At 39.2% G+C, this 24,374-nt stretch overlaps 1 protein-coding gene across 18 annotated transcripts in view; it reads right to left on the minus strand.

The window, feature by feature from the left end:
* MGA (MAX dimerization protein MGA) overlaps positions 1-24,374 on the minus strand; it is a 64,638-nt gene that overhangs the window by 20,537 nt on the left and 19,727 nt on the right. For 11 of the 18 annotated variants that reach the window (XM_054197573.1, XM_054197572.1, XM_054197581.1 and 8 more), the window contains exons 3-17: positions 22,540-23,470; positions 22,112-22,199; positions 21,882-21,977; positions 17,067-17,195; positions 15,552-15,650; positions 14,052-14,695; positions 13,046-13,403; positions 11,851-12,074; positions 10,810-10,950; positions 10,325-10,397; positions 8,391-8,911; positions 6,605-6,902; positions 4,272-4,907; positions 3,391-3,684; positions 275-1,974 (exon numbers count right to left, since the gene is read on the minus strand). In XM_054197573.1, coding sequence (XP_054053548.1) covers positions 275-1,974; positions 3,391-3,684; positions 4,272-4,907; positions 6,605-6,902; positions 8,391-8,911; positions 10,325-10,397; positions 10,810-10,950; positions 11,851-12,074; positions 13,046-13,403; positions 14,052-14,695; positions 15,552-15,650; positions 17,067-17,195; positions 21,882-21,977; positions 22,112-22,199; positions 22,540-23,470 — 6,232 coding nt within the window. Of the gene's footprint in view, positions 1-274; positions 1,975-3,390; positions 3,685-4,271; positions 4,908-6,604; positions 6,903-8,390; positions 8,912-10,324; positions 10,398-10,809; positions 10,951-11,850; positions 12,075-13,045; positions 13,404-14,051; positions 14,696-15,551; positions 15,651-17,066; positions 17,196-18,923; positions 20,281-21,881; positions 21,978-22,111; positions 22,200-22,539; positions 23,471-23,998; positions 24,056-24,374 lie in introns of those variants that run through there. The other 7 variants (XM_054197579.1, XM_054197578.1, XM_054197582.1 and 4 more) reach the window with 7 other exon arrangements.

Raw genomic sequence — 24,374 nt, forward strand, 5'->3', positions numbered from 1 at the left:
TGCAATGGTTCTATTACAGCTCACTCAATATAAGTCTTGTTACCTGAAAAACGGACAATTTGTAAAAGGCCACTACAATGCTACCTACAAAAAAGCATGCAACTAAGAAGAAACGGAAGACATTTCCACTTGGAAACCTGATCTAGACTTTCTAAAGAAACTGAAGCCCAGAACACAAATATCATACCATGTCTTTCAAATCCATGGGTTGTGACGTGTTAGTTGGTCAATTTAAAAAAAAAATAAATCCCTTCGTAAATAGTTAAATGCTTACCACTTTTTCAACATCTACTTCCTCTTCACTTGGGAAGTCAGAAGCACCATCCAGCATCTCATCAGCAGAATCATCAGTTTTTTCATCCTCTTCATCCTCATCATCATCTTCCTCTTCTTCCTCTTCCATGTCATCAGCAGTTATATCAATAGTGGGCAGGTAACCCTTTTTGTGATGCCTGGCTTCCTGTGCCCTCTGTTCTGGTGTCAGGAAGTCACTTTTCTCAGACGTATCAGCTTTGTTATCTGCATCGCTTTTATTTTCTAAAGCGGGTACAATGCTAGATATTTTGCTCCAAGAACTGTTGACATGTGTTACAATATCGTGACCTGTTTTCATTTCTTCCTGAGAATCAAAAGTATCTTGTTCTTTGTTGTTACTGCCATCCTGCCTAGTTATGTTTGCTTTGCCTTCCTCAGCATGGACTGTATGCGTTTCTCCTGCAGCATTATCCTGCTCTTTTGCAGAACTGATTTCAGAGTTACTTCCTTTTTTCTCTCTTATGCTTTCTGCTTCTGTAGAGCTCTTGTCCTCACTCCTTTCCGTACCTGGCTGCATGGCGTCACCCTGGCATTCTTGTTTGCTCTGAGACGGTTCAGTCCCTCTCTGTTCCTTCGTGTTCTCCAGCTGTGTGTCTTGCTCTTGTTGACTCTGTGACTGCCCAGAACTTGCCTTGATGTCCTCCATCTGTGTCTGTGCCTCCCCTTCCTCCTCTTTTACTGCTTTCTCTTCCTGTTCAGCAGGTATTTGTCCCTTCCCATGATTCTTCAACTGTGCAGTCTCCCGATTCTCCAGACTCTCTGGATGTGCATTATCCAGAGGAGCAACTACAGACGGATCTGATGACCCACAAACAGTTTCACAGTTAGCTGAAACAGCCTCCACTACAGTTTCTGAACTGACAGAATCCTCTTTCTCCTCAGAAGCCCCTTTTTCTTCCTCATCATTTGGCTTCTCACTGATGTACGAATGGTCAGACGATATGACATCTGCAGAAACATCATGCTGAGAAGAAGAGCTATCATCACAAGAACTCTCTAGCACCTTTGAGTCCTTCTCCACCATCTCTAATGTAGTGGAATTTCGATCAGGCGTGACTGTGCCAGATGTTGGCTCTTCAAGATTTGCCTGGTTAACTGACAACTCATTTTCTTCTTGTTTCCTATCTGACACTGTGACCTCGGACTCTGTAACTTCAACGTCATCTGAGCGTGAAGCCTTCCCATTCTCCTTCTGCTGAGCAGCATCTGAGTCCTCTTTCTTGCATATTTTCCTATAATCCTTCTTCATCTGAAGAGATGCAAAATGGTGAAGAATGGAGTTTGGCACAGTCTTCTGTCCTGGGAGCTGAAGTAAAGCAAAACTACCGGATTGTAAAGGTATGAGATTTGCAGTGGTAGCTGGCAGACCACCTGTGCTGCAGGTTATTTTAGACTCGGAGGCTGTTTGATTTGTCACGCTGCTAGCAGCAGGAGGAGAGATCCTCAGAGTCAGAGTGCCTGCCTGTGACACAAAACTTGTTACTGAAGGAAGAAGAGAAGATGCTTGAGTGGCTAGGTTAGATGTGGGGGATAACTTGGGTACCGCAGCTTGTACAGCTGAATTTGTGGCAGGAGAAGTGGAAGACACAGAGGAAGTGGGAGACACAGGTGACTCAGCAGGCTTAGAAGGTGCAGGCAACCGGATTCCTACAACAGATCCTGGGAGGAAAACAAAACATCAACTAATACGTCCTCAAAGTAGGGTTTTTTTCTTTTAGTTTTAGTATTTGATGCTGTACTAAAAGTAGCCAGCGTTCTCAGTGATCACAATGTTATCAGGTATTTGACCACAAGTTCTCAGTGAAAGTGCTGGTACTGCATAAAGACATATACACCCCAATAAAATACATGAGGTGGCTACTCTAACAGATTTAATACGTTCTAGCATTAAGCTTTTTAATCAAAAAAGGCATTGCCTTTAAATAAAGCCCTCTGCATCTTACTTTCCCATTTATTGGAAAACAGGAAAGTAAGAGTATTTAATTTAAACATCCCTTCCCCTCCCCTCGCCCCCCGAAAAAGACTTCCACAGAGAAAAACTGTAACAAGATTAAATGATTATACCACAATCTTTTTGAACTTAATTAACTCTTCTGCAGCATTTCAGAACTCCGTAAAACAAGGAGCAAAACCACCACCACTGGCAAATAGTTTCTCTTGTACAGCAAAGTCCCAAACCAGAAAGGAATTCAATGAACTTTTTGACTGATTCTTTACCAGACTTCATGCTCAAACCTCAACTAAGGCACAGGATTATTTTCTCTCCTCCCCCGAGTTTTGTCATCTACTGTGCTTGCTCTCGCCTCTCTCTTTTCAACACCACTCTGCCTCCCTCTCCTCAAGGCGCTTCTATATAAAGGGAAGACAGAAGAAAAATCCTACTGGAAAGTAAACATGCATTTAAAGTATATTTTGTTTACAAACATGTTTTATTTACAAATATGTAGAACTGTATGCTCAACAAGCACCCTGTTTTCTGTCGATACCTGCAATATCTAACTCTTCCAACCCTATCTTCAACTATGCACTAGAGAAACAGCTGAAAATAAAATTTTTTCTTCTCACACTCTAAGGAGGAAAAAAACAGCAATTTTGTACTGTAGCATAACATTTGATCCAAGTATCTACTGTAAAAGCACTAACAAACCTGCAAACCAAACAAAAATAGAGCAGCACATCCAATGAGATACAGGATAACGGCTCGTTCTTTTTAAGGGAATCCCCAACAAGAATTATTTTTGAATCACCAGATCAAAAGAATTTCTTTTAAGTTATGACAGTACAATGGACATGGCTCCATTGCCATACACACAAAGGCCCTTTCACTTGCTGCACAGAAGTCCCAAATTTGGGTGACTTAGCTATTAACTGCACTTTCTGTATTTTAGACACATGGTACTTAAGTTACATTACATCTGAATAATTACACTATGTTCTTCATCTACTCACGCAGAACCAAATTAGACTACTCAATTACATCCAGCAGGGGAAAGGAGCATTACAGAGATTACAATTACATTGTTCATTTCTGGGTAACACATCGGTCATTCAAGAAAGAAACACTGGACTTTGTACCTGGATTGCGGAACATCACTGGCTGCACACTGGGCTGGGCACCTGCCGCTCGAAACTGATGCAGAGGGACAAGCTGAATTATCTGCCCATTAGGATGTCTGAACAGGTTCACACCACCAGGACTCCTGAGAGGCTGAAGGATCATCCTCTGCCTCTGAGCAAGCTGTGTGTTGTTTACTGGTCGCAAAGCTGGAGATGTCTGATGCACTGGAATCAGCAGCAATCGCGGTCCTACACGTTTCTCTGTTCCAGGAGACATCTTCGGGGGAGTCGTAGCTTGTGGAGTAGCATCTTCTGAAACATTTTAAAAGTTAAATAAAAATCAGTTTAAGAACAGCCTACAAATCAGGCATTACCCTCAATGAAAACAAGCACAAATATTCTGGAAAAACTGGATCTCTTTCAATTTATTAGAAAGTAATTTTTTTTCTTTTTATTCCCAGGACATAGAACCAGCCAGGCCAGAACAGTCTTTTTCATGCAGTTCCATTGACATTTCTTAACCATGACTCAGAAGACACCCATGTTAACAAGAAAGTAATTTCATACCTACTTCTTGGGCTCTATGCCAACAGTGAAATTCTAGCAGTCATAACTGTGCTATACATTTCTATGGACCAAGAACTGATGTGAGACTTCCAGCTCAATTCATAGCAGTCACTGACCAGATAGCTACATTTTTTTTTCCTCCTCTACCGGCTCAGGCTGGAATAAAACAAGCAATTTAAGAGATTACATTTCTTATCCTATTTTGGAAAGAAGGGTGAGGGAAGTGAATCTATATTTAAATTGGGTTCTACAGTTGCAGACTGTATTCCAGCTATGAAGGAGGCAGAATAAAAAAAGAGTTGCAATAATCTCCCAAAGTCCCTAAGCCTTACCTCTTTTTGAATTCAGCGAAGGACTAGAATTAACTCCTGATATTATAATTGGAACAGAGCCAGCAGAGGAAGTTGGTGTGGTCACCACAGATGTAGCTGTTGCAGTTGTTGTTAACACAACTGTAGAAGTGGATGTTGTGACAACAGGACAAGTAACAGTTGGTGGTGTTATTACAGTTTTAGGGAATGATGTCGTTGCTACTGGTGCAACAATCCCTGTTGCTTTTGTTATATTCACAGTGGTAGTAGGAGTGCTGGATGAGGGAGTAGTACAGGTGTTGATTCCAGGTGTTGCTGGAGCAGCTGTGACTGTAATTGCAGGAGGAGAGCAGACAGGTTCATTAGCTCTTGTTTGGCTAGGAGTGGTCACAGTAGATGCTGCCACACTGGTACTTTCCACAGTAACTGGAGAAGTAGTGGTGGCTGCGGTGACCCCAGGAGAGACTGTGCATTGAGCTGGAGATGGCCTTGAGGGAACCACAGGAGCGACCACCATTATTGGCATAGGCTTGATACTGAACTTCTGTGGCCCTGATACAGGCTGGCGTGTGCTCGCTCCAGGAATCTTCTGTTGTAGAGCTCCGGCTTTGTTCATCACAAACTGTGTAAACACACCACCAGGTGAGGGTCGGGCAGCTGCAAATAAAAACTTGCAGGTCAAAATTTTAATAGATTTCCTCTTTGCCTTTCATGATGTGCTACAACTGTAATTTCAGCACGAATTTGAGCCTCCATTTTCTTTGAATCTTGTAATTAAACAGAAACCTTTATGGCAGTCCTGAGCATGCCTTACATATTAGAAATATGTCTGCTTTATTCCACTTCTACGGCTTTTTGTTGCATTTCTTCCTGGCCACACAAAAGAATCAGGTCTTGAGGGGTTGTTCTTTATTGTGAAACTATGAACTGACAATTCTAATTACAGTGCAGGAAAACAAACACCTAAGCGAAATAATGGGCTCAAACTATGTTCTAAACCTCAAATTCTTCCTGTAACATCTTGTGTGATCTTGACCGCTTCTTGGTTTTCATCCCCCTTCTACTGTATCCACATCTTACACAGCCATGGGGGAAGGGAGCGTGAGGGAGAGTTTGCCATGTCACTTTCTCATTGCAGTGACATTCGTGCAACTGAGGGACAAATTTAACCACTGGCAAGTAATGAGTATTGGGAAGATCCTTTCCCTCATCCCTTGCTCTCCAAGGGATCAGAATACTACACATCTACATCACTCCAGATGCCTACAGATGAGTACAACAGCATAGAGATTATGAAGAATGCCCAACTGAGATATCGTAATTATTTATGCATATAGCATTTTTAACACAGAATATGCTAGTACACTTAAATCATATATGCAACAATCACTTTACCCATCAATGAAATGCAGTCAGCTCTTTAATATTGCATAAACACACAAAACAAGAATTTATTACAGGACAAGAAAAACAACACACCCATTTACATGGCAATGAAAATTTAGGCAGAAAGAAACAAAACAATCAATCAGAAATTAAAGTTTTGCCAGGACACAGGTAACATCCTTTTCTCTTGCAAAGCTTCTTCAGATCTTTAATTAACGTGTGGGAATATGTGGATGGGCACTAGATTTTTTTTTATTTTATATTTTTTTAAACTCATGCAAAACGTAATAGTTAAAGGCAATTTCCTCTCTTGCCATGCTGGGGTAACCATTTCAGTACCAACTCAGACCAAGCACCACATGCTTCTTCCAATACTCTCTCTTTTTCACTCAAAGCGCTAAGTCCAACCCTGTTTAGCTTGTGAAATCCAATGAGATTACAGGCCGGTGTGGTTATTGGCTGCACACCTGTTGTTTTGCTAATCCAGATTTGGACCATCTTAGTCTTTCACTGCTGCTTCACACATCTTTGGTGGTCACAGGAATTCCAATTGTAAGTGCAACATCATCAGAAAAACTAACAGCGAAGAACCACAGATTTGAGTGATCCTTTACTTATTTCCAGTTAAATCCATGCTTGATGAAAAGCAACTAAAAATCATAGTAAGGAAAACTCTTGGAACAGAAATCCAAGCTTAACATTCAGCATGTCTCCATCCACTTGTCCTTGTCTCTTGAAAATATGCTCTAGTAGCATTAATAAAATACTAGTCAACATCTGTAATCTTATTCTGAAGTCAAAATAAAACTTTCTGCTTTAAAGAGGTTATTTATTGCAGAGGCAGTTTAGGTTGGCAATGCAGCCAAAGGCAGCATGCACTGTTGCACAGAAATCAATGGCAATGCTGTACACTCACTTTTTACTTCAGCTTCACGCAATTTAAAACACAGTAATAAGTTCCAACCTACCTATCTGTCTCTGTGCTGGGACATGGGTTTTCAGAGTCGTCACAGTGGGGGTTGAAGTAGTGCTGGTGGAAGATGTAGTTTTGGGAGTTGATGTTGTGGGCACCTGGACTGATGGTGTCACAGAAGCAGCTGCTTTAGCATTGGATGCTACCTTGGAGATCACAGTACTGAGGGTTGAGACACCGAGTACTGTGGGTCGCAGCCTGCCTGTGATATAAGCTGCTAGCCGATTGGCAGGATGTAATGCCCCCATCTGTCCCAAAAGCAGTTTGGCCTGAGGAAACCTTTTATCATTAACCTGAAAAAAGTGGAAAAGGGAAATTTTGTGAAAAGAATGCTAATTCACCACCTCTGGAGAGGTGTTTCATTCCATGGGACTTCCAAGTGCCCTTTTCAAAAAACCATTGCAATTCAGAAGGGGAATTCCCAATTTCCTTGCTGCCCAGAAGAACTTCAAACAACTCTATTATAACTTTATAATACAGATTTTAGATGCTACTCAAGACTCTCACATAGAATCTCAGAGTCCAAAGGAGCATGTGAAATCACCAAAATTAGACAAGAGTGAAGCTAGCACTTATTTTTCCCGTCCCTTACCTATGCTACAGTCCTGAATAAAAATGGGTTCCCAAATTTGAGGACAATTTTGGATAAAATTCTCAAACCTAATTAACATCTAGCATTACAGAAGAAAGAATACTCAAGTCATGTACATTGGGACAAAACTCTAAAGAGATTGTAAAAGCTTTATCAGCTTTTTTCTTATCCCTACTGTCATTTGATACTGTAATTAAGGTATTTGAGTTGACTAACTTCAAATTCAGAGTTGTAGTGGTAACTGACTATATGGGAGAGAAGAAACAGAACATCTTTCTGAATGTCAGGCTTTAAGCCTACTGGTCAACAGGAAGTTTTGGTAGTGCTGCATTTTACTTTCAGGTTGTAATACCTTCTAAAAGTCAAATACATCTAACAATCTACTAAATAAGGTCTTGACTCTTTTTATTGATCAACTTTTATTAAAAATAAGAAAACTCCCCCTATATTTTTTTCTCTCCACTAGCGTCTCTTTGTGAAGGTGCCATATCTGCAAAGTATCATGAAAATAAATTTTACTCTTATTTTCTAATTCATATGCCTTCTCTGAAAGTGGTGTTACTATAACCACAAATACCTTTGATTGAAAAAGATCTTCATCCTAGCCCTACAGTTCCTACCACCAATTCATAAGACCAAGTTGGCAGCATGAATGTGCAGGGAAAGGACTCACTTTGAACTTATGTTCTATGAAGTCTCTTGATGGACAACATATATTCTACTCGCAGGCTATTAGTGAAGATTAACAGTAAGCTGTAGCAAAAAGCAATTTAATGTTTACATTCCATTTTAAAGTTTTGTCCCAGCATGCATGTCCTCAGAAGATATTCTTTTTGTGACCTCTAACAGACATTTATTTAGAAGTATTATCTGTCAAACGCAGCGAGTTTTCCAAAGGACTAAAAAGATGTTGAAAGAGGTTCTGTGCTTGGGCCACCAAGACCCAAATGGCCAAAAGGACAAGCCAAACCATCAGATTTCAGACTTCTAATCAGATTTCCTGTTATTGAGTCAATCTTGAAAGGAACAAGCTTATGGAGAGGCAGGAATGCCACTAGACACTAAGAATCCTTGTCTGGACAGGCAAAAGACTAGGTAGACAAATTAAAGAGTGCTCTCCCCTTCAAGGAGTTCTGGGATGCTGGATGAAACTGAATCTAATCTCCACAGTAAAGGCAGAGGGACCCACCTGAATCAAGCCTGAGGGGCTCATATTAGCTTTGCGTTTGTAGACGACCAGCTTTCCTGCAGGAGAAATGCCTGCATAAAAAGGCAAGCCTTTGCCCCCATGCAACTTCTCCTGCAGTTTGTCCAATGTGTCTGCCCGCAAGTACTTTAGATTTTCTGGGGTTTTGTGTGACGGCACTCCGCTATCAGGAGTCTCCAAGACAGGTATCTCAGGCTTCTCGTCCTTGTCCTGGTAGGACGGCACTGAAATTTTCACTCTGGAGGAGTAGACAGGAGGGTGGTTCTCATCCTGGGCCTTGTGTTCCGAAGCCAATTCAATAATGAAGCTACCGACTTTGAGGCAGTGTGGCGCGTTACTGTTGATATGCTGTGATAAGATGGTCAAGATCTTATTGTGATCTTCCTCCCAGTTGCAGTCAGAGATAATCTCGATAAGTTTGGTTGGTCCACCTGGAGTGGTGTGATGAACATAGGAGGTAGAGGAAGAGTCCCCCTCACTACGGGAAGACCACCAGCTTTTCTCTGAGAAAGAATTGAAATAGGTTTCTGCAATACTATGGCATTTTAATCACCTGGATATTAAAACAGTTTTATTCTGCCCACACCTCCACCCTTGTCTCAGCTGCAGGGCAACAATAAGTAAAAGAACTGTTCAAAGCATCACTTCCCCTTGCAGAGCTTCACAAGCAAGCAAAAACTCAATGCAAAACTAAAGTAACGTTCTCACAGTTCACTCCCTGCAGCCATACCATCTCGAGCTGTATCCCATTGCATCACAAGCTAAACAAAGCTGGGTTGTTTCAGTACATGGATGAAAGATCTCCAAGCAACACCAACATGCAGAAGAAAGCATCGCTGGTTATTCGAGAGATGGCACTTTTCTCTTGGAGTCAGAAAAGGACTAGTGTCCTATAACAGTACGAGAGGCAAACATGCCACTAGCAGAACTGTGTTTGCAGAAGATGTATAAACAGAAGCATGACCTTTTGTTGTCATTAGAGATCCAATGTCACTTTTTTTTTCAAAACTGTAAGGATGTTGAGCCCTGTGTCCTGGCCATTTTGATTTCACCTACCAATTCACCAGCATTTTCAACTAGTTGTATTATTTTTCCATTCCCATCCTTAAATGTAGAGTGCGCTGTTGTATACATCGAACCGTGAAAAAATTCAGCTCAAAAAGACAGCTATATTTCATTAGTGGATGACACAATGCCTTTAGTATATGTTTCATTTTAAAGTTCATAACATGATTTGGGCCACTTCAGACTGAATGAGAACACAGATGTCTAGCCTACTTCTTTATGAACTAGAAACTCAAACCCAATATATATCACGTAGCAAAACTTCAATTCAACCTTTCAACTTGAACTAAAAGAATTCAACATCAAACAACTCCAAAGAAAGTATAGGCACTTCCTTGTCCCATACAGTTCTAAGTGGAGAACATGAGGATCCCACTCTCACAGGATCTCATCCTCCCACTTGGACATTTACTAATTCTTCAGTAACTACAAAGTAATAGTAATGAAAAAAAAAGAGGAAAAACCAACCCAGACAAACCATGAACAGTGAACTCCATTTCTTCCCAAGTATCTAAATTATCGCTCTGGAAGACAAGTATGCTGTACAGTATAATCTTTTATTGCTAAACAAGCTGCTGTAATACTGGTCATTTTAACCTTAGAGCAACAGCAAGTAATGGGTATTTAGCCTGCTGTATCTCCCATGTGACACACGCACAAATGCTTAAGAAAACAGGAAACTGTAAGCACATCATAAGATTTTTATTGACAACTGCAATAACTTCCCCAGCAAATGGACTTTTGTTTCATCATTAGCTGCAACTTTTTAAAAAAATAAATGCAACACAAAAAACACCACGAAAATGTGGAACTACCAAGAGACTGAATTATACTCAAGACTTGGCTCTTACCTCCTGATTTATCACTGTCTTTGTCTATCTCACAGGTTGCTTTCTCAGGAGACTGAAGCTCTGGTTCATGCTCCTGCGGGAGGAAAGAAGTGCAAGAAAAACATTAATCCTGTGTATTTCTCTTCCATACTAAACATCACATCACAAAATAAATTAGTTCACCATACTGTCACTCCAAATCATAACACATACACTAACTTTGTCAATGTTACAATTTTCATGTTAGAACAGCTCTGTTAACAATGAACATTTAAGTCTTACATAATAATGCACTTGGCAGCCAGGAATTTCCACAGACAGGACAATTTCTGTCATAGTAAAAAGATAAGTCTACCAGCACTACGAGGTGATTTAGGCTCTGAGCTCCACAGCCCTATCACCAATACAACGCAAGCCTTCATGTCACATAGCAGTTTCCCAGGAAAAAATTAAACATTTTCAAAATTTCTGCCAGTTCTGTAATACATAACAGTGTGACTTCTTACCTTTATACTAGAACTTTGTGGATCACTTTTGTCTTTCTGTTGCTTTTTCTCCTGTCTCCTGTGTTCATATGCTCGGACCCTTGCACAAGTCATCATACTTTCAAAGTACAAGTAGACAGGATCCTTGTCCTCCTCTCGAATCTACCAAAAAAAAAAAAAAGAAAAAAGAAAAAAGAAAACCTCTCCATTCTAGATGCACATTAGATTCATGAAACAGTTTTGCTTTCTAACAGCAATTCAGCATTAATGCTTCAATAGTAAATGTCAAAAGAAAGGCCTAGCATTTAAAGCTGTATCCACCCTTTTAGTATCACATAGCCCAGTCTACATCTTGCCTCCAAATTCAGGGCGGGGGCAGAAACAGACCACCACCAGCCCCAAAACCCCAAACTCATTCAGATACTCTTCTAAGTGGGGAAATGAGTCTTAAGCGCCATGCATTGTTTAACATTCTCTGGTATATATTAAATAGCAACTCTGGTACGTTTGTTCTTCAGACATAACTAGACCCAACTCTACTGCTGTTGTTAGATGCTAAGGTGAGAGAAGAGGCAAATGCAGAGTCTTCCAACATTGGCAATGAAACCTCAAACAAGAACAAAAAAAGAAACTCCAGAACTACACTGAACACTGTGTGTCTGTATCCCAACATTTTTTTTCCAAGTAATTCATTAATCAGAGAGGCTTCATTATGCAGCTAACAACTTATACAAACATTACAGGACCAGCAATCATATTGCCAGAAATAGCATATATTATTGCATTTTTTAAATGAGGCTATTAGTGAATCACAATCACCTTTCACCATCTGCGTATTGCTACAGTAAATTCTCAACAGAAGATGTACACAGTAAAAGATTTATACACACTCAATTCATCCTACCTTACCAACATACTTATGGGCTGTCAGGTTTTCATCTCAAGTTTCATCTAAAATGGACTAGCACAGAAGCTTTTGGCAGTGTTTGTTTAATTTTCAATACAAAGAAAAACAAGTTTTCAATACAAAGAAAAACAAATGCATCTCTTTTCCTTTCTTACCACTGGATTTGGTTTAGGAGTATACACTCTGCCTGATTTCATTCCACTGGAAGATCTATGCTTACTAGAAAGCAAGACTTCAGGGTTGGGCAGTACTGCAGATTTAACTGGTTCAATAACAGATGGTGTTGGGATGTAAATTGGCTCTGGATCTATTTCACCTTCTACTTTCACCCACAATGGACAATTCCTAATAGGCTGTTCTGGCTCCGAGTCACAGATCGCTGAAAAAAGAGGGAAAAAACCCCACAATTTACTTATAAATGAAACATCACCTAATACAGCAGTAACAAAAATTTTTGTTTGAGCCTGAGGTCTAGCCATGCAGCAATCCCTAGTTCATACTGTCAGAAAAGACTACTGGTTGTTTTTCTTGTCTCAAATTCTAGCCAAAAGTGACTGGGATTTGTCCACAAGAAAGAGACAATGAAAGTTAAAATGATTCTGCACTAATTATTGTTTCCCAGTTGTACTGTAATAGAAGATACAGAAAAATAATGAAGAATTAGTGATCTTCATTGATGCTGTATACTTAAAATTACAAACACTCCTCAAAACCCCAGACTTTATACTACAGCTCTATGAAAAAATTCACTTATTCCAGTGGAACATCAGATAACACCATGTTCATTTTTAGCTATTGCTAAAAGTACTACTAGCAAGAAAGTGAAAGCATAAATTCATTGTCATTTTGTACCAATCTGGCTTTCTAAGAATACCTTAGGCCAGATCTGAAACTACTGTAAATCACTATATTTCCACTGAAGTCAGTGAACTATGCAGCTATATACAGCAACTGATAATACAGTTCTAGATACTCAATTGGCAAGAGTGAAAGAAAACAGTACTATGACAGTGAAGATTACAGCCATGATAGCAATAATTGTATCATTAGTCTTTAAAGATATTTGGAGAATTAAGCAAGAGTATCAAAAGAAACTCCAGCTATTTCATCACAATAAACGACTAAGTAGTGCCCAAAATGCTGATCAGATAAGAGTTAAAAAAAAAGGGAAAAGGTGTTACTTCCTGCTAGTCAGCTATACAAAAGCAGATGTTGCAGACACCTCTTGGAACTGACTCCCAATGTCTGGATTTAGAAATGTCATCACTACTATGTCCTAATAAAAATGCCCATCAAGATAGATGCTTCCTTCAAAGCTGCAAGTAATCACTTTTGCCCAGCAATACTCACTGTATTCCACCCTTTTTCTCTTCTTCTTATCTTTATGCTTTAGCTCATCTTCCTCCCCATCACCCTCTTCTTCCACATCTTCATCCTCTTGCTGATTTTCTTGTGTTCCATAGAACACAAGATTTCCACGTACAGCCTTTTTCATTATTTTCTTATGTTTTGATCCTCCCTTCACAAGCAACACTCTTCTCTTCAAGCAAGTACAACCAAACATACAGTCTGGCCTGCGACAGTGGGTAGGCTGACGTTTCTCCAGCGCTAGACTGGCACATATGCAACCCAGCCGACAGAAATCATTATTGCAAGGAGGTGCTCGTCGTCTTATTATTTTGTGGATAGGCTTGTTTTTGAGAGAAGCCTAAAAAAAAGTTTTAAAGAAGTATATATTTCAAATTTTAGTAAGAGGAAATTTTAGTAAGATTAAATCAATCACATGCAAAATTGCTATTCAAAGTTCATTTAGAGTAACCCCTTCAGCTACATGGTTCACATAGGAAAATTTGTCATCTATACTGAAAAAACGCAGAACAGAGGAGAGTTCGCATTTGAAGTCTTCTGAGAGGCCATTTGAGACAGCTGAACCATCCTGGTCATAAGTAGAATGTGAAGAAAGCAAAAGAGGTTACCATGTCACAACCAAGTTACATGACCAGGTTATTTTTGCAGTTAATTCAACCATAAAAAAAAAAAGTGACAAATAGTAGGGAAATGCAGTTACTGAATAACAATTGTATTAACCAGAATTTTTAAACAGTGAAAATTTGAGATAACTCAAATTATTAATGATTTATATCAACACACTATTATCACAATTAGTTTTTTCACATAATGCTAAGTCAGCACTTCTCAACTTTCACTGCAAAGACTACACCACAAAGGAACATCATGCTTTGTCATGCTCCTTAGCAGCTTCACTCTTATTTTCTGCGTCTATATGCAACATCAATAAGTGCACAGATTTGGCAAAGCAACAGTACAGAAAGGAAAAGAACTATTAAGGATCTACCTGAGCTGTAAGCAGGGTTGCCAGAGAGATATCTGCTCGTTCTTCTGTAATATAGGTCCGTGGTTTGCCGTCCCAGAGAGCACAGTCTTCCAAGTCCATTAGCTTCACTTGAGATTTAGACAAACCTGGTGGACGAGCTGATTGTTGCTGTTGTGGTGCTTGGCGCAAACTAATCTGTTTTGGAAGTACGTTTTCATCCAGAGCTGGCACCACGAAACCATCTGCTTGGTTAGTCAAACTGCTATTTGAGACAGACTTAGCAGCCTTTTCCCCTGATGAGTTCTGTTTCTGTTTTGCAGGAAAAGGTGAAGGCAGTATAGGCTTGTAAGATGATTTTACTCTACTGTTTGCAGAAGTCTGTCTGTTTTGAGTCTTTGTCTTCCTAGAGGTAGATGACAGAGGAACAGGCTTGAAAGTGTAAGATGTTGATGGAATTATGGTGGACTGCTTCTTTAAAACGCTGTCGAGTGTTCGCACATAGCTAGTGCTCTTAGTAGGAAGCTGATAAACCACAGGAGAAGTGGGAGTGCTCGAAGAGAATCCCATACTCGTTTCCATCAACTTCCCTTCATTTTCCAGGTACTCATCCAGCTTGTCACTACAGAACGCTGAGCGATTCTTCAAGGAACCTTCTGAGCTGCCACCTAAACAAATAAAGAGCACTTTAACTAGCTCCTGGAAAATCATACTGACAAATCTTACAATAATTAAACAATATAGAATAGATAAATACCTCTCTAAAACTATACATACAATTCTTTTCTAAAAGTACAACACAGGCACACCAAATATAATCCAGACTGAAACACAACCAGCTGTCTGAACAACTGTTTTTGTGGAGATTTTACACGTATATTTGGTCAGAAAAACATTAAGCCTTCAACAGGCAGTGCTTCTAAGCAACTACTTCTTTGTCCTGAACATTTAGCCTACCTGGTACACCACAATACATCTGGAATACCCCAACACAACATTGTATGAAAGGGCAGAAGATACAATATAAATATTCAACCTAAATATTAAGTGAAAATTGGCAAATTGACAAATATCCATTTCTCCCTTAGGCAGGGCAAAGTAATCAAATATGTAAGGAATATCTACTCTAACTGGAATTACAAATACGCTGATATTAATGAAAATTACTCTAGTTCAGTAGGGTCCCTGGGGCAACAGAATTCTGAAGTTACCATACTTCCAAGTAAACTCAAAACTGAAAAACAAAATCAAAACTATTACACCTTTGATCTTCACTCAAGCCTTCTGTGTAAAACAGACTTTTTTTTTTTTTTATATTACTCAGAGTAAGTTTCTCTATTCTCTCATAAACCCCCACTCTAACCACGGAATCAGCATGAAAAAATTCTTTATTCATAACAGTTTCAATATAAAAAAAATAAAACTCTCATTAAGACACACACAATCACCAAACTGCAAGACCTATGGAAAGTCAAGGAAAAGGCCACGTGCTGGAAATATGTACGCTGATCTCTTTTTTTTTACCTTCATTTCTAGAAGCACCATGAAGCTTCCCTCGCCAGCCTTTGATTTTTGTGAAATCATTTGTCTTTCCTGTCCTGGAAACAAAAGGAAATCCGGTATCTGGAAAAGAAGAAAGGTAGCCTCAGTTTATGAGCTAAGCTTGATTTTTATCAATGTCCTAGCAAACTCTGCTTATTTCTCTTCAGGGATAGATGAAAATCAAAAGGCTGAATAAAGAGACTTGGCTCTTTACTTTTTAATTAACAGAACACTTAACAAAGCCAAGCTTCCTGTAGAGTTCCATTGTGTTGCCATGCATCTGCTACCCGATACAAAAGATGTCTTCTGTATTTTCAGTTTTAGTGTCCTTCGCAATGGTGCAAGCGGTTGATTCCAAAATTCAAACCAGGCAAATCAGCAAGTTAGTAGGCTAAAATGGAACAGGCAGGTTTTGAGCGGATACTACAACCTCTCTCAGTGAGGAAAGTAATTTGAGTGTCTCCCCTCAATTGAGTCAATGACTGTTATAAGACCTGTAGGAACTTATGATGTTTGCTGTTCTGTCAAATTCAGGTGAGTATTAATTAGGGGTAGAGACAGGGAATAATCACATAAGGCAAACAGCGGCATCTCTCTGAAGTTATCCAGCCACTCTGGGAGCTAAGTTACCATGTAAAAATACTAATAGGGATCTGTGTCGCTGTTTTACATATTGCTAGGCTAGAAAACAATCACATTTGACACCGAGCTGACTGAGGTCTTCTGAATTGTATCTGCCTCTTTTGCACTGTAAACAAATCTGAGATACAACGCCTGCCTCTTTACCAGCTCCCAAAAGCAGCAGATATAAGACTGACTCAGTAATCAGAATATTAAAGTAAGATGAAGTAGTAAGTAGGAGAAAGGTAAGCACCCCTACACTTTGTCCAACCAGTTTATTGTTAAAAATAGTATCTATGAACCGTATTAGAACCATAGTCACATTATAATGAGAAATGCACTTTTGTGCATACCAAATAGAAGTTTAAAAAACCACAACTGGTCAGCACTTTCGTAATAAAAACTTATCATGAAGTTATAGGTTAGCCCTCAAGTGGTGCCTCAAGCTCTTCTGGAAAGCTCTGATACTCAGCTCTGTGAAAGATAACTTTTTTTGTTTTGCATGTGAGCAACAGAGAAATGTAGACTGCTTAGACTTTTTCTGAGCCATTTGAGAGTAGTTAATGTGTATATTTATGTTTAGAAAATCCAGCTCAAATAAACTGAACATGCCTGCATAAAATAAACTAGACAAACGCTATTACTGTATCACAACCACCACAAAATTAAAGGCTAAAGACAATCTGGCCAGAACTACTCAGGACTCCTTGGCCAGTATGCGCATAACGACTTAAGGAAGTTCTCACATTCTGTCATTTTAATACTGCTTTAATCTCTTTAAAATATCAAGTTCAACTAAATGGCCATTCCCTCCTTCTGATCATTGATAATTAAAAGGTAATACTTGAGACTTCAGCAAATTTGTATTCTACCCACCTGGAGAATTGGGATTGGTTCCTGGATAGCTCCACAAGGAGAAATTTGAGTAGGAAAGGGGAAGTTGCACACCCAAGTATTTCAAGTCAATGCTCATTGTTGGGTCCACAGAATTCAACTTCAGTCCCACTACAAGAGGCAAGTATCAGTAAATGTCTCCATGCAGCAAAATGTTAGGAAAAAGTCAGTCAGGATATTTACTAAATAGTAAACCAATAAGTTACCTACAGGCTTTTCTAGCATTCACCCACCATTTTAAGAGACCTGAAAAAAAGTATTAGTGACTATAACTGTTACTTATACTGGATTTGCAGCAGGTATGAATTAAAGAGTATTTTAGGGAATATGAAATCAAGAAAAAAATGGAATTACTTTTCAGAGTTTTCTTGATTACTACTGAAGTTTCCACAGAAATTTATTAACCAAAGTGCCGGTGTTGTAATAATTCTCGCAATACAAGTTTTTGCTTGTTCACTTTTTGAAGAAGTTAGCACTGTTTATATCCTTGAAAGCTAGAGTTACTGCCTGAACCAACCCAGCTGACTATTTGATATTTCATATGACTCCATAAATTATCAATCCTGCTAGTGGTACTTACATATCCCCTTCTCTACTGAAACCTATTCTTGTGCAAGAACATATGCCACACACACTTCAGTTTCAAACAGCAATAAGAGACAAGAGCAAACCACATTTTAGTTCTGAAGAAGTGTGCGTGCATGTTTGAAAATTATGATATAAACAAAGCTGTATTCAGACAGCGTTCTCAGGACTAGTTCATCAACGATCCAGGTCTCAGGAGATTATTTTCTCCCAGGCTTGGCAGTTTGCAGAAAAAAAACCCTTTTTTTTTTGAAGCAAAGGGAAAAAACGGCTATAAACTAAACAATTCATATTGTTGATGCCACCACAAATGCCTACATCAACTTCCTTCATTAACTCTTCCAAAAATACTTAAATTGAAAGACTTGACTCGGCCACAAAAGGCATCTTTGTCCATGGCAAAACAAATATAGACACTGAAATGCCGAGAAAAAAAGAAGCTAGCAAATTTGACTTAGTACCTATTTCAGAAAATATTGTTACACTAAATTCAAAAAATGACTTGTCAATCAAATTCAGCTGACAGTCTGTAGTTGAGATCTGTTTTGGTTTTTAGCTATAGAAACCTATAAATGTTGGTCCTATTGCCAACAAGTCTGAAATTCATATATTAAATATGTGCGTTTTGAAATTGAAAGTGTACAACTTGACAAGGCTCAGGACACATACAGTAGTATTTGCACATACAGTAGAAAACTTGTGTTGGTGGTACACATTTAAGTTTCTATGTGGCAACACAGTGACCTGACTACTGGCAGCCCAAAAACATTCAACGTGGAACAAATCTCAGACATGGTTGTTTAAACAGATACCGTTATCAAAGACAGTCTACTGAGATTTAATTTTCAAACCTACATAGGGAAAATGAGCAACAAGCAAGTCAATCCAGCATTTTGTATAAAAACATGTCAACTGCCAAATGTCAAGATGCCATCCATTTCTTTTCAAACTCGATTTAAATAAAATGTAACGAGCACACAATTTATTTTTCTTGACACTCAATTTGAATTATTTTGTCATCTTCAAAAACAAGCCTCGCTTTGTTTAACACTCAAACAAACAAAAAAAAAAACCACAAAACATCACCCATACACAAAATTAACTATTTCAGTTTAGGATTGTGAAGTAGAAAGCACCCAGACAAAAAACAGAGGATGATTCTAACAAGCGCAACATGTAACGAATGCAGACAGCCTAGAGAAAATAAATGGTAACAGTAAGTATATGTCAGTACAGACACCATCATACATGATACATGAATTATCATTTTTTATTAATTTCGATCATCCCCTGTACTGCTAAATTTCAGTTGCTATAATCCAATAATAGCAAACGAAGAACCATCTCCTTCAGAACTTTCTCCTCTCCACCAGATGCAGCCACTAAATCTGAAATACAATGCTTGACAACAGTGCCTTTGATTTTCAGTAATATAGTAAGGGATTCAAACTAGCTCCGGTAGAAGAGGTATCCCATAGCATTCCAGTACTCCAGCAGGAGCTTTTCTTCTAACATGCTCAAGTTGAATTCCTTTCTTTCTGATGCATCTTCTTACTTCAGCCCTGGTGTCTCTAAGGATCTAGATAGCCACAATCACCATTTTCTTAAATTCACAAATCAACAGTAATTGTGAGGTTCAGGTACAGATCCAACACACCATCAGTGAATCTCAAAAAGAAACTTAAGCTTCTCAACCATACTGTCTAAAACCAAAAGCAGAGTTAACATCAAAATTCCTATGTCCACTTCCCATACTGCAGTCAGGACAAGAAAGCCAGTAAGCTTCTACAAAATGGCTGAGCTGAAGGCACATTTAGAAACATGCACTTCACATCTTCCAGACATAAGGGAACTTCCTGGTTCTGTAGCACATGACAATACCTATTAGTTATGATCCGTGGCCAAGAAATTTTGGAGAACAAGTATCGGAATCAAGAATGCTAATGAGACTGCACTAAGCTCCAAGATGCTATTTAGAATCAGAATGTCTGGGAGAAGATACAGCCCTTAAGACTGGCCTAGAGCCACTCATCAGACGCTTTCTTATGTCTTATCAATGATATTGGGGGGACGAAGAGAGAGAGAAAGAGAGAGAAGAATAAAAAAACCCACAACAATCCCTCTTCTCTCCATTAACATCTTTGTGTTCCTTCCCCAATCTCAAGTCTGTAACAGAAGGCAAAAGACCTGTAACATTTTGGAAGGTGAAGGTAATCTGAACAAAGATTCATTCCAGTTCACATGCAGCACATGAAGTCTAACAACTGAAATATATGTACTGTAATTCACTTCACAGCCTGATCAAATTACATCTGTATCTGCCTGTAGTAATGCTCTCACTGCGAATAGTCTTCACATAACTTCTTTTCCCTCTAAAAATTAGACAGGTGAGGGTCATTCTCTTAATTGCTGACTCACAATTTCGTTTAACACACTCAGCAGATTACCATTCAACACTGTAAATGATGGTTACAAGCGTTCAAGAAAGTAAAAATTCTTCAGATCTTTTTTTTCTTAGCCTGATGCTTGATTCTTCTTGTCCATTTTGTAGTATCTGTGAGCTGATCAACACCCTTCAGAAAGCACCAAACACTTCATCACTGCTCAGAAGCTGGAGGAAAAGCACGTGTTTTACACATTCCCAATTTCAGGATCATCTTATGAGTAAAATACCCCTCACTAGTGTTGTGGTTGACAACATACCATGATTTTATTATTCTTTTCTTGGGTAAAGATAACATCTATGAGGCCCATAATATAATCCTGAAAAGCCTTAACATTGCTGTAACATTTGCTTAGCACTGTACCTAGCATTGCCAGCAGCTGACCACAAAAGGGATTTTACCACCATTCTTGAAATATCACAACACATGCAGACCAGTGAGAGCAGGTTGGCCAGCGAGGTCATTAGAAAACAGGGCTGCCTATTTCTGGAATGATGGGAGGGGAAAACTGCATTTAGACATCCACGAAACAACTGTCAACACTGATGCTACACCACTGAGGTACAACCTAGCTGGGGATAGGTTATCTTGTCTCATTCCCACCATATCCAATATGGAGCTTTAAGAGCTCTCTACTACCCTTCTTAGAGTGCTTTGCAAAGGTGGAACACAGGAATGTCAGCTCAACATCAGCAAGACACAAAGGCATCCCTTTCAATGGTTGCTAGTTCTCATCTTGCCCCATGGACAGACCATTCAGGATAATCCAGGGTTCTTCACAGTAGAAGCACTGTGAGGACCCAAAATAACTAGTATCAGAGTCAAGATCAGTATCTGGACTCTCAACCCCTACAGCACTACAGTTAAATGTTTGGAAAATTCAGGGCCAGAACCTCAAGAGCATGAGGTACGATGCTTCCACTTGGATCAATTTCTTCGTCTTCTGCTCTGATGCCTTCTTTAGCACCATTGGTCTCAGGACTACTACTGATGATTTTCAACATCATCACTGGAGAGAACATTAACTTCTGCTGTGTTGATCCTTGACTTTCTTCCATCTGACCTCAGGATAATATTGTATACAAATGAAAGATCACAACTAGAAGTACCTTGCTTGGCCCTCTTATGTGGCTAGTGAACCTGGATTTACAGTGACTCAAAGCAATATGGTCTCAAACATAGCAAATGTAGTCTCAGTTAAGTGTTTCTGGATCTCTAGTTACCCTCCTACCAGAAAATGGCTATTTTCTATAGAGGAGTAAAATCAACTCTATCTGCTCTCTACAAGAATTAGCTCATTACAAAACAGGCATGGCCTCAAGTCTGAAGGCTCAGCATCTTCTGCAAGAGGCCTACAATGACATGCAGCCTCTTGCTCTGCTGTTGGAGATTCAGGATTCATCTTTTGCCTCCTCCACCTCTTCTAGTTTGCAACATGAATGTGTGAAAACGAAAACATCTCTATTGGCTGGCTGAAACTACTTCTAAAGCCTCTAGGAAAAAAAATGGGTCAGACACCACAGATTCTTTCTCATTGCCACAACTGGCAAGAGGGAAATTGACAGTTTCACACAAATTTCCTCTCATACTCTCACATTTGTACATACACACCTGTATGCTTTCCTCCATTTGAAAAAACAAAATAACCAAAATCAGATCCTAGCTGTATTGGGCATACATAGCATTACATTCAGTAGGAAATTACCAAATCGGTAAGATTAAGTATAATATAGAACCAGGTGCAACAATATCTACACTGCCAGCTTACCTTCCTGAAGGCTAGGATGTATTACTTGCTTATGCCTCAAGGTCTTCAGCTCTTCCATCAATTCCTTTTCCAGTACTTGTATTCTTGCTTGACAGTCTACTCAAAAAAATAAAAAAGAGAGAACACATAAAAAACATTTACCATGCAAAAAATTGACCTAAATGATTAATTTCCCAGTGTGTTTTTACAAATTCCCTTCTTGCAGGGAACAGCCGCTTCCAAAAACATACCTGGATCATTCGTAGTCAGTAAGGGTGCCTGAAGATTCTGCGACTCTTCTCCTCCAGCTCTATCAACAGTGTGAATGTCAAGAGCTTCCTACATACATACAGAGCCTTGAATAAGATACCTTAAAACACTGACTGAGATGCAAACTAGGCCACATCAAAAGTACCACTGAAATATTCAAAACATGACATTGTTTAATAAACAAGTATGTGTTCTTTTAAACAGAACTCTAGATCCCACTATTGCTCCCCAAGTTGCTACGAAGAAAATGTTACAATTAACATAGGGACAAAATAACAACAGATTTGGAAAGAGGCCGTAAATCTCAAAACTCAGTTTAAAAGAAAATATGCCTTCAGCTTATAAATAGAAAGGGCTTAAAAATGAGACATCAGAAAAGGTTTTTAATTTTACTCATAACAGGTTTTACCTTTGATGCAAAGGACACAAAGAGGACTCCATCAACATCTTCAAGGTCTGGCTTAACATCTGGAAGGATGCTCCCAGGCCCCAGAGAGGTGTTCTTGCTTGTTATTACAGTTTTCCCTATTCCTTTAGGTGGTCGACCAGCCTTGGAAATTTTCAGTTTCCGTGGCCTTCCTCTTTTAGTTGTAACTGATGACAGGGTGTTTTGATTGCTACCAGAGCTTTTCAGGGACATAGGATTCTTCAGTATGCCAGGCCTTTTTCTTCCACAGATCTCTTTAGCTGAAAAGTGACAACCTGCTGAGCCCCTGAGATTAAAATTAGGTGATTTAGATAGAGCCCACTGGGCCTCTCTGATTGAAGAGTATTTCTGTGACATTTTACTCCCAGGAGATTGTTTTTTCATCACCAACTCCTCAGTTACAGTGGCTGTGCCTGAGCAAGAGCCTTTGTGATTTTCAAAACACACAGGCAAAGAATCCAGTATTGCACTCAAAGGGGATTTTTCTTTCTTGCAAGAGGAGAGCATGGTCTGCGGCAGCTCAGATATCTTCACTGTGCTCTTTGTGACTGCACAAGGTTCCAAATAGACCACAGGCATCTTCCCACTATCCAGTTTTAACATTTTTGCTTTGGCAACACCTGAAGGACTGGTTAGCACACGCTTCCTAGACCTGAATTCTCCATCAATTCCATCTGTTTCCCTGCGTCTCATCAGGTGTTTTTGTAGAACGGGATCATCATCATCCGTGTTGGAATACTCATCCGTCTCTTCATCTGTGTCTTCCTGTTTCACACTTATTCCTTGTGTGCAAATACCTGACTCGTAGTCATAGTCATCTACTGGTTCCTCTTTAATGACTACATTAAAGTGTCCATTTGGGTCCAGTGGGGATGCCACACGGGAACTGCCTTCATAACTGCTAGCAATGGGACTGGGGTGGGAGGGAGGGGACAAAAACAAAACACAACACAAAGTCTTTATCAAATCTCTTCTTTTACCGAAATTCCATCATTTCCCATAATCTTTGGTTACATATTACAAAAAACTTCCAAAATGCCCCAAGACACAAGTCTGCTAAATAAGCTGTTATTTACAAGCTTACATTTTTAGAAGTAAGCACTCAAAAAAAACCCTGCCATCATTACAAACAATCCAACTTCTTATCTGAAGGCAGCAGCACAATTTCCTTCCCTAGCGTAACAGCAGGGTGACATTTGTACTTTTTCCTATTTGAGACTCAGCATGAACTCATGCCAAGCTATCATGTTTTAAATGCTCAGAAGTGGCCTCAGTTTGCTATCTCATTAAGTCACCTTACTAAAGCCTTGTGCTTGCAAATAAATAGCCAAGTGAGTGCCTAATACACTTCAATTTACATGATTTAACTAACATTTTAGTTAATTCATCCTGAAGCCACATACAGACAATTCCTAAATTCAACTGTTGTTCCAACACTTACAGAATGTTAATATCCTATTGAATTATGCTCCATCTTCCATTAAGTCCAAGTATTAACCTAATCAGAATTTGACATATCAGCATTAGATACTGAAAACTAAAGGTCCAACCAGTTACATGCGCATGATGGGCTTCCTTGAGGGACACACACATCAGTTCAAAAAAATTGCAGTCAGCAGTTTTGTTAAGTGCATCAGAAGCTGGCTCCTTGTCATAAAAGGAAACAACTAAGATATGAAACCAGAAACTCATATCCACAACGAACCTCAGAAAATTAGTCAGAACCTATTTACTAAACATCAGATAATATTCCAATATTCCCGTTATATATGTTTTGTAAGGTACTATATACAGTTTTAGTTACGTTAAATTATTAT

The sequence above is a fragment of the Rissa tridactyla genome, chromosome 4 (genome assembly GCF_028500815.1).
Source record: "Rissa tridactyla isolate bRisTri1 chromosome 4, bRisTri1.patW.cur.20221130, whole genome shotgun sequence".
Classification (NCBI taxonomy): Eukaryota; Metazoa; Chordata; class Aves; order Charadriiformes; family Laridae; genus Rissa; species Rissa tridactyla.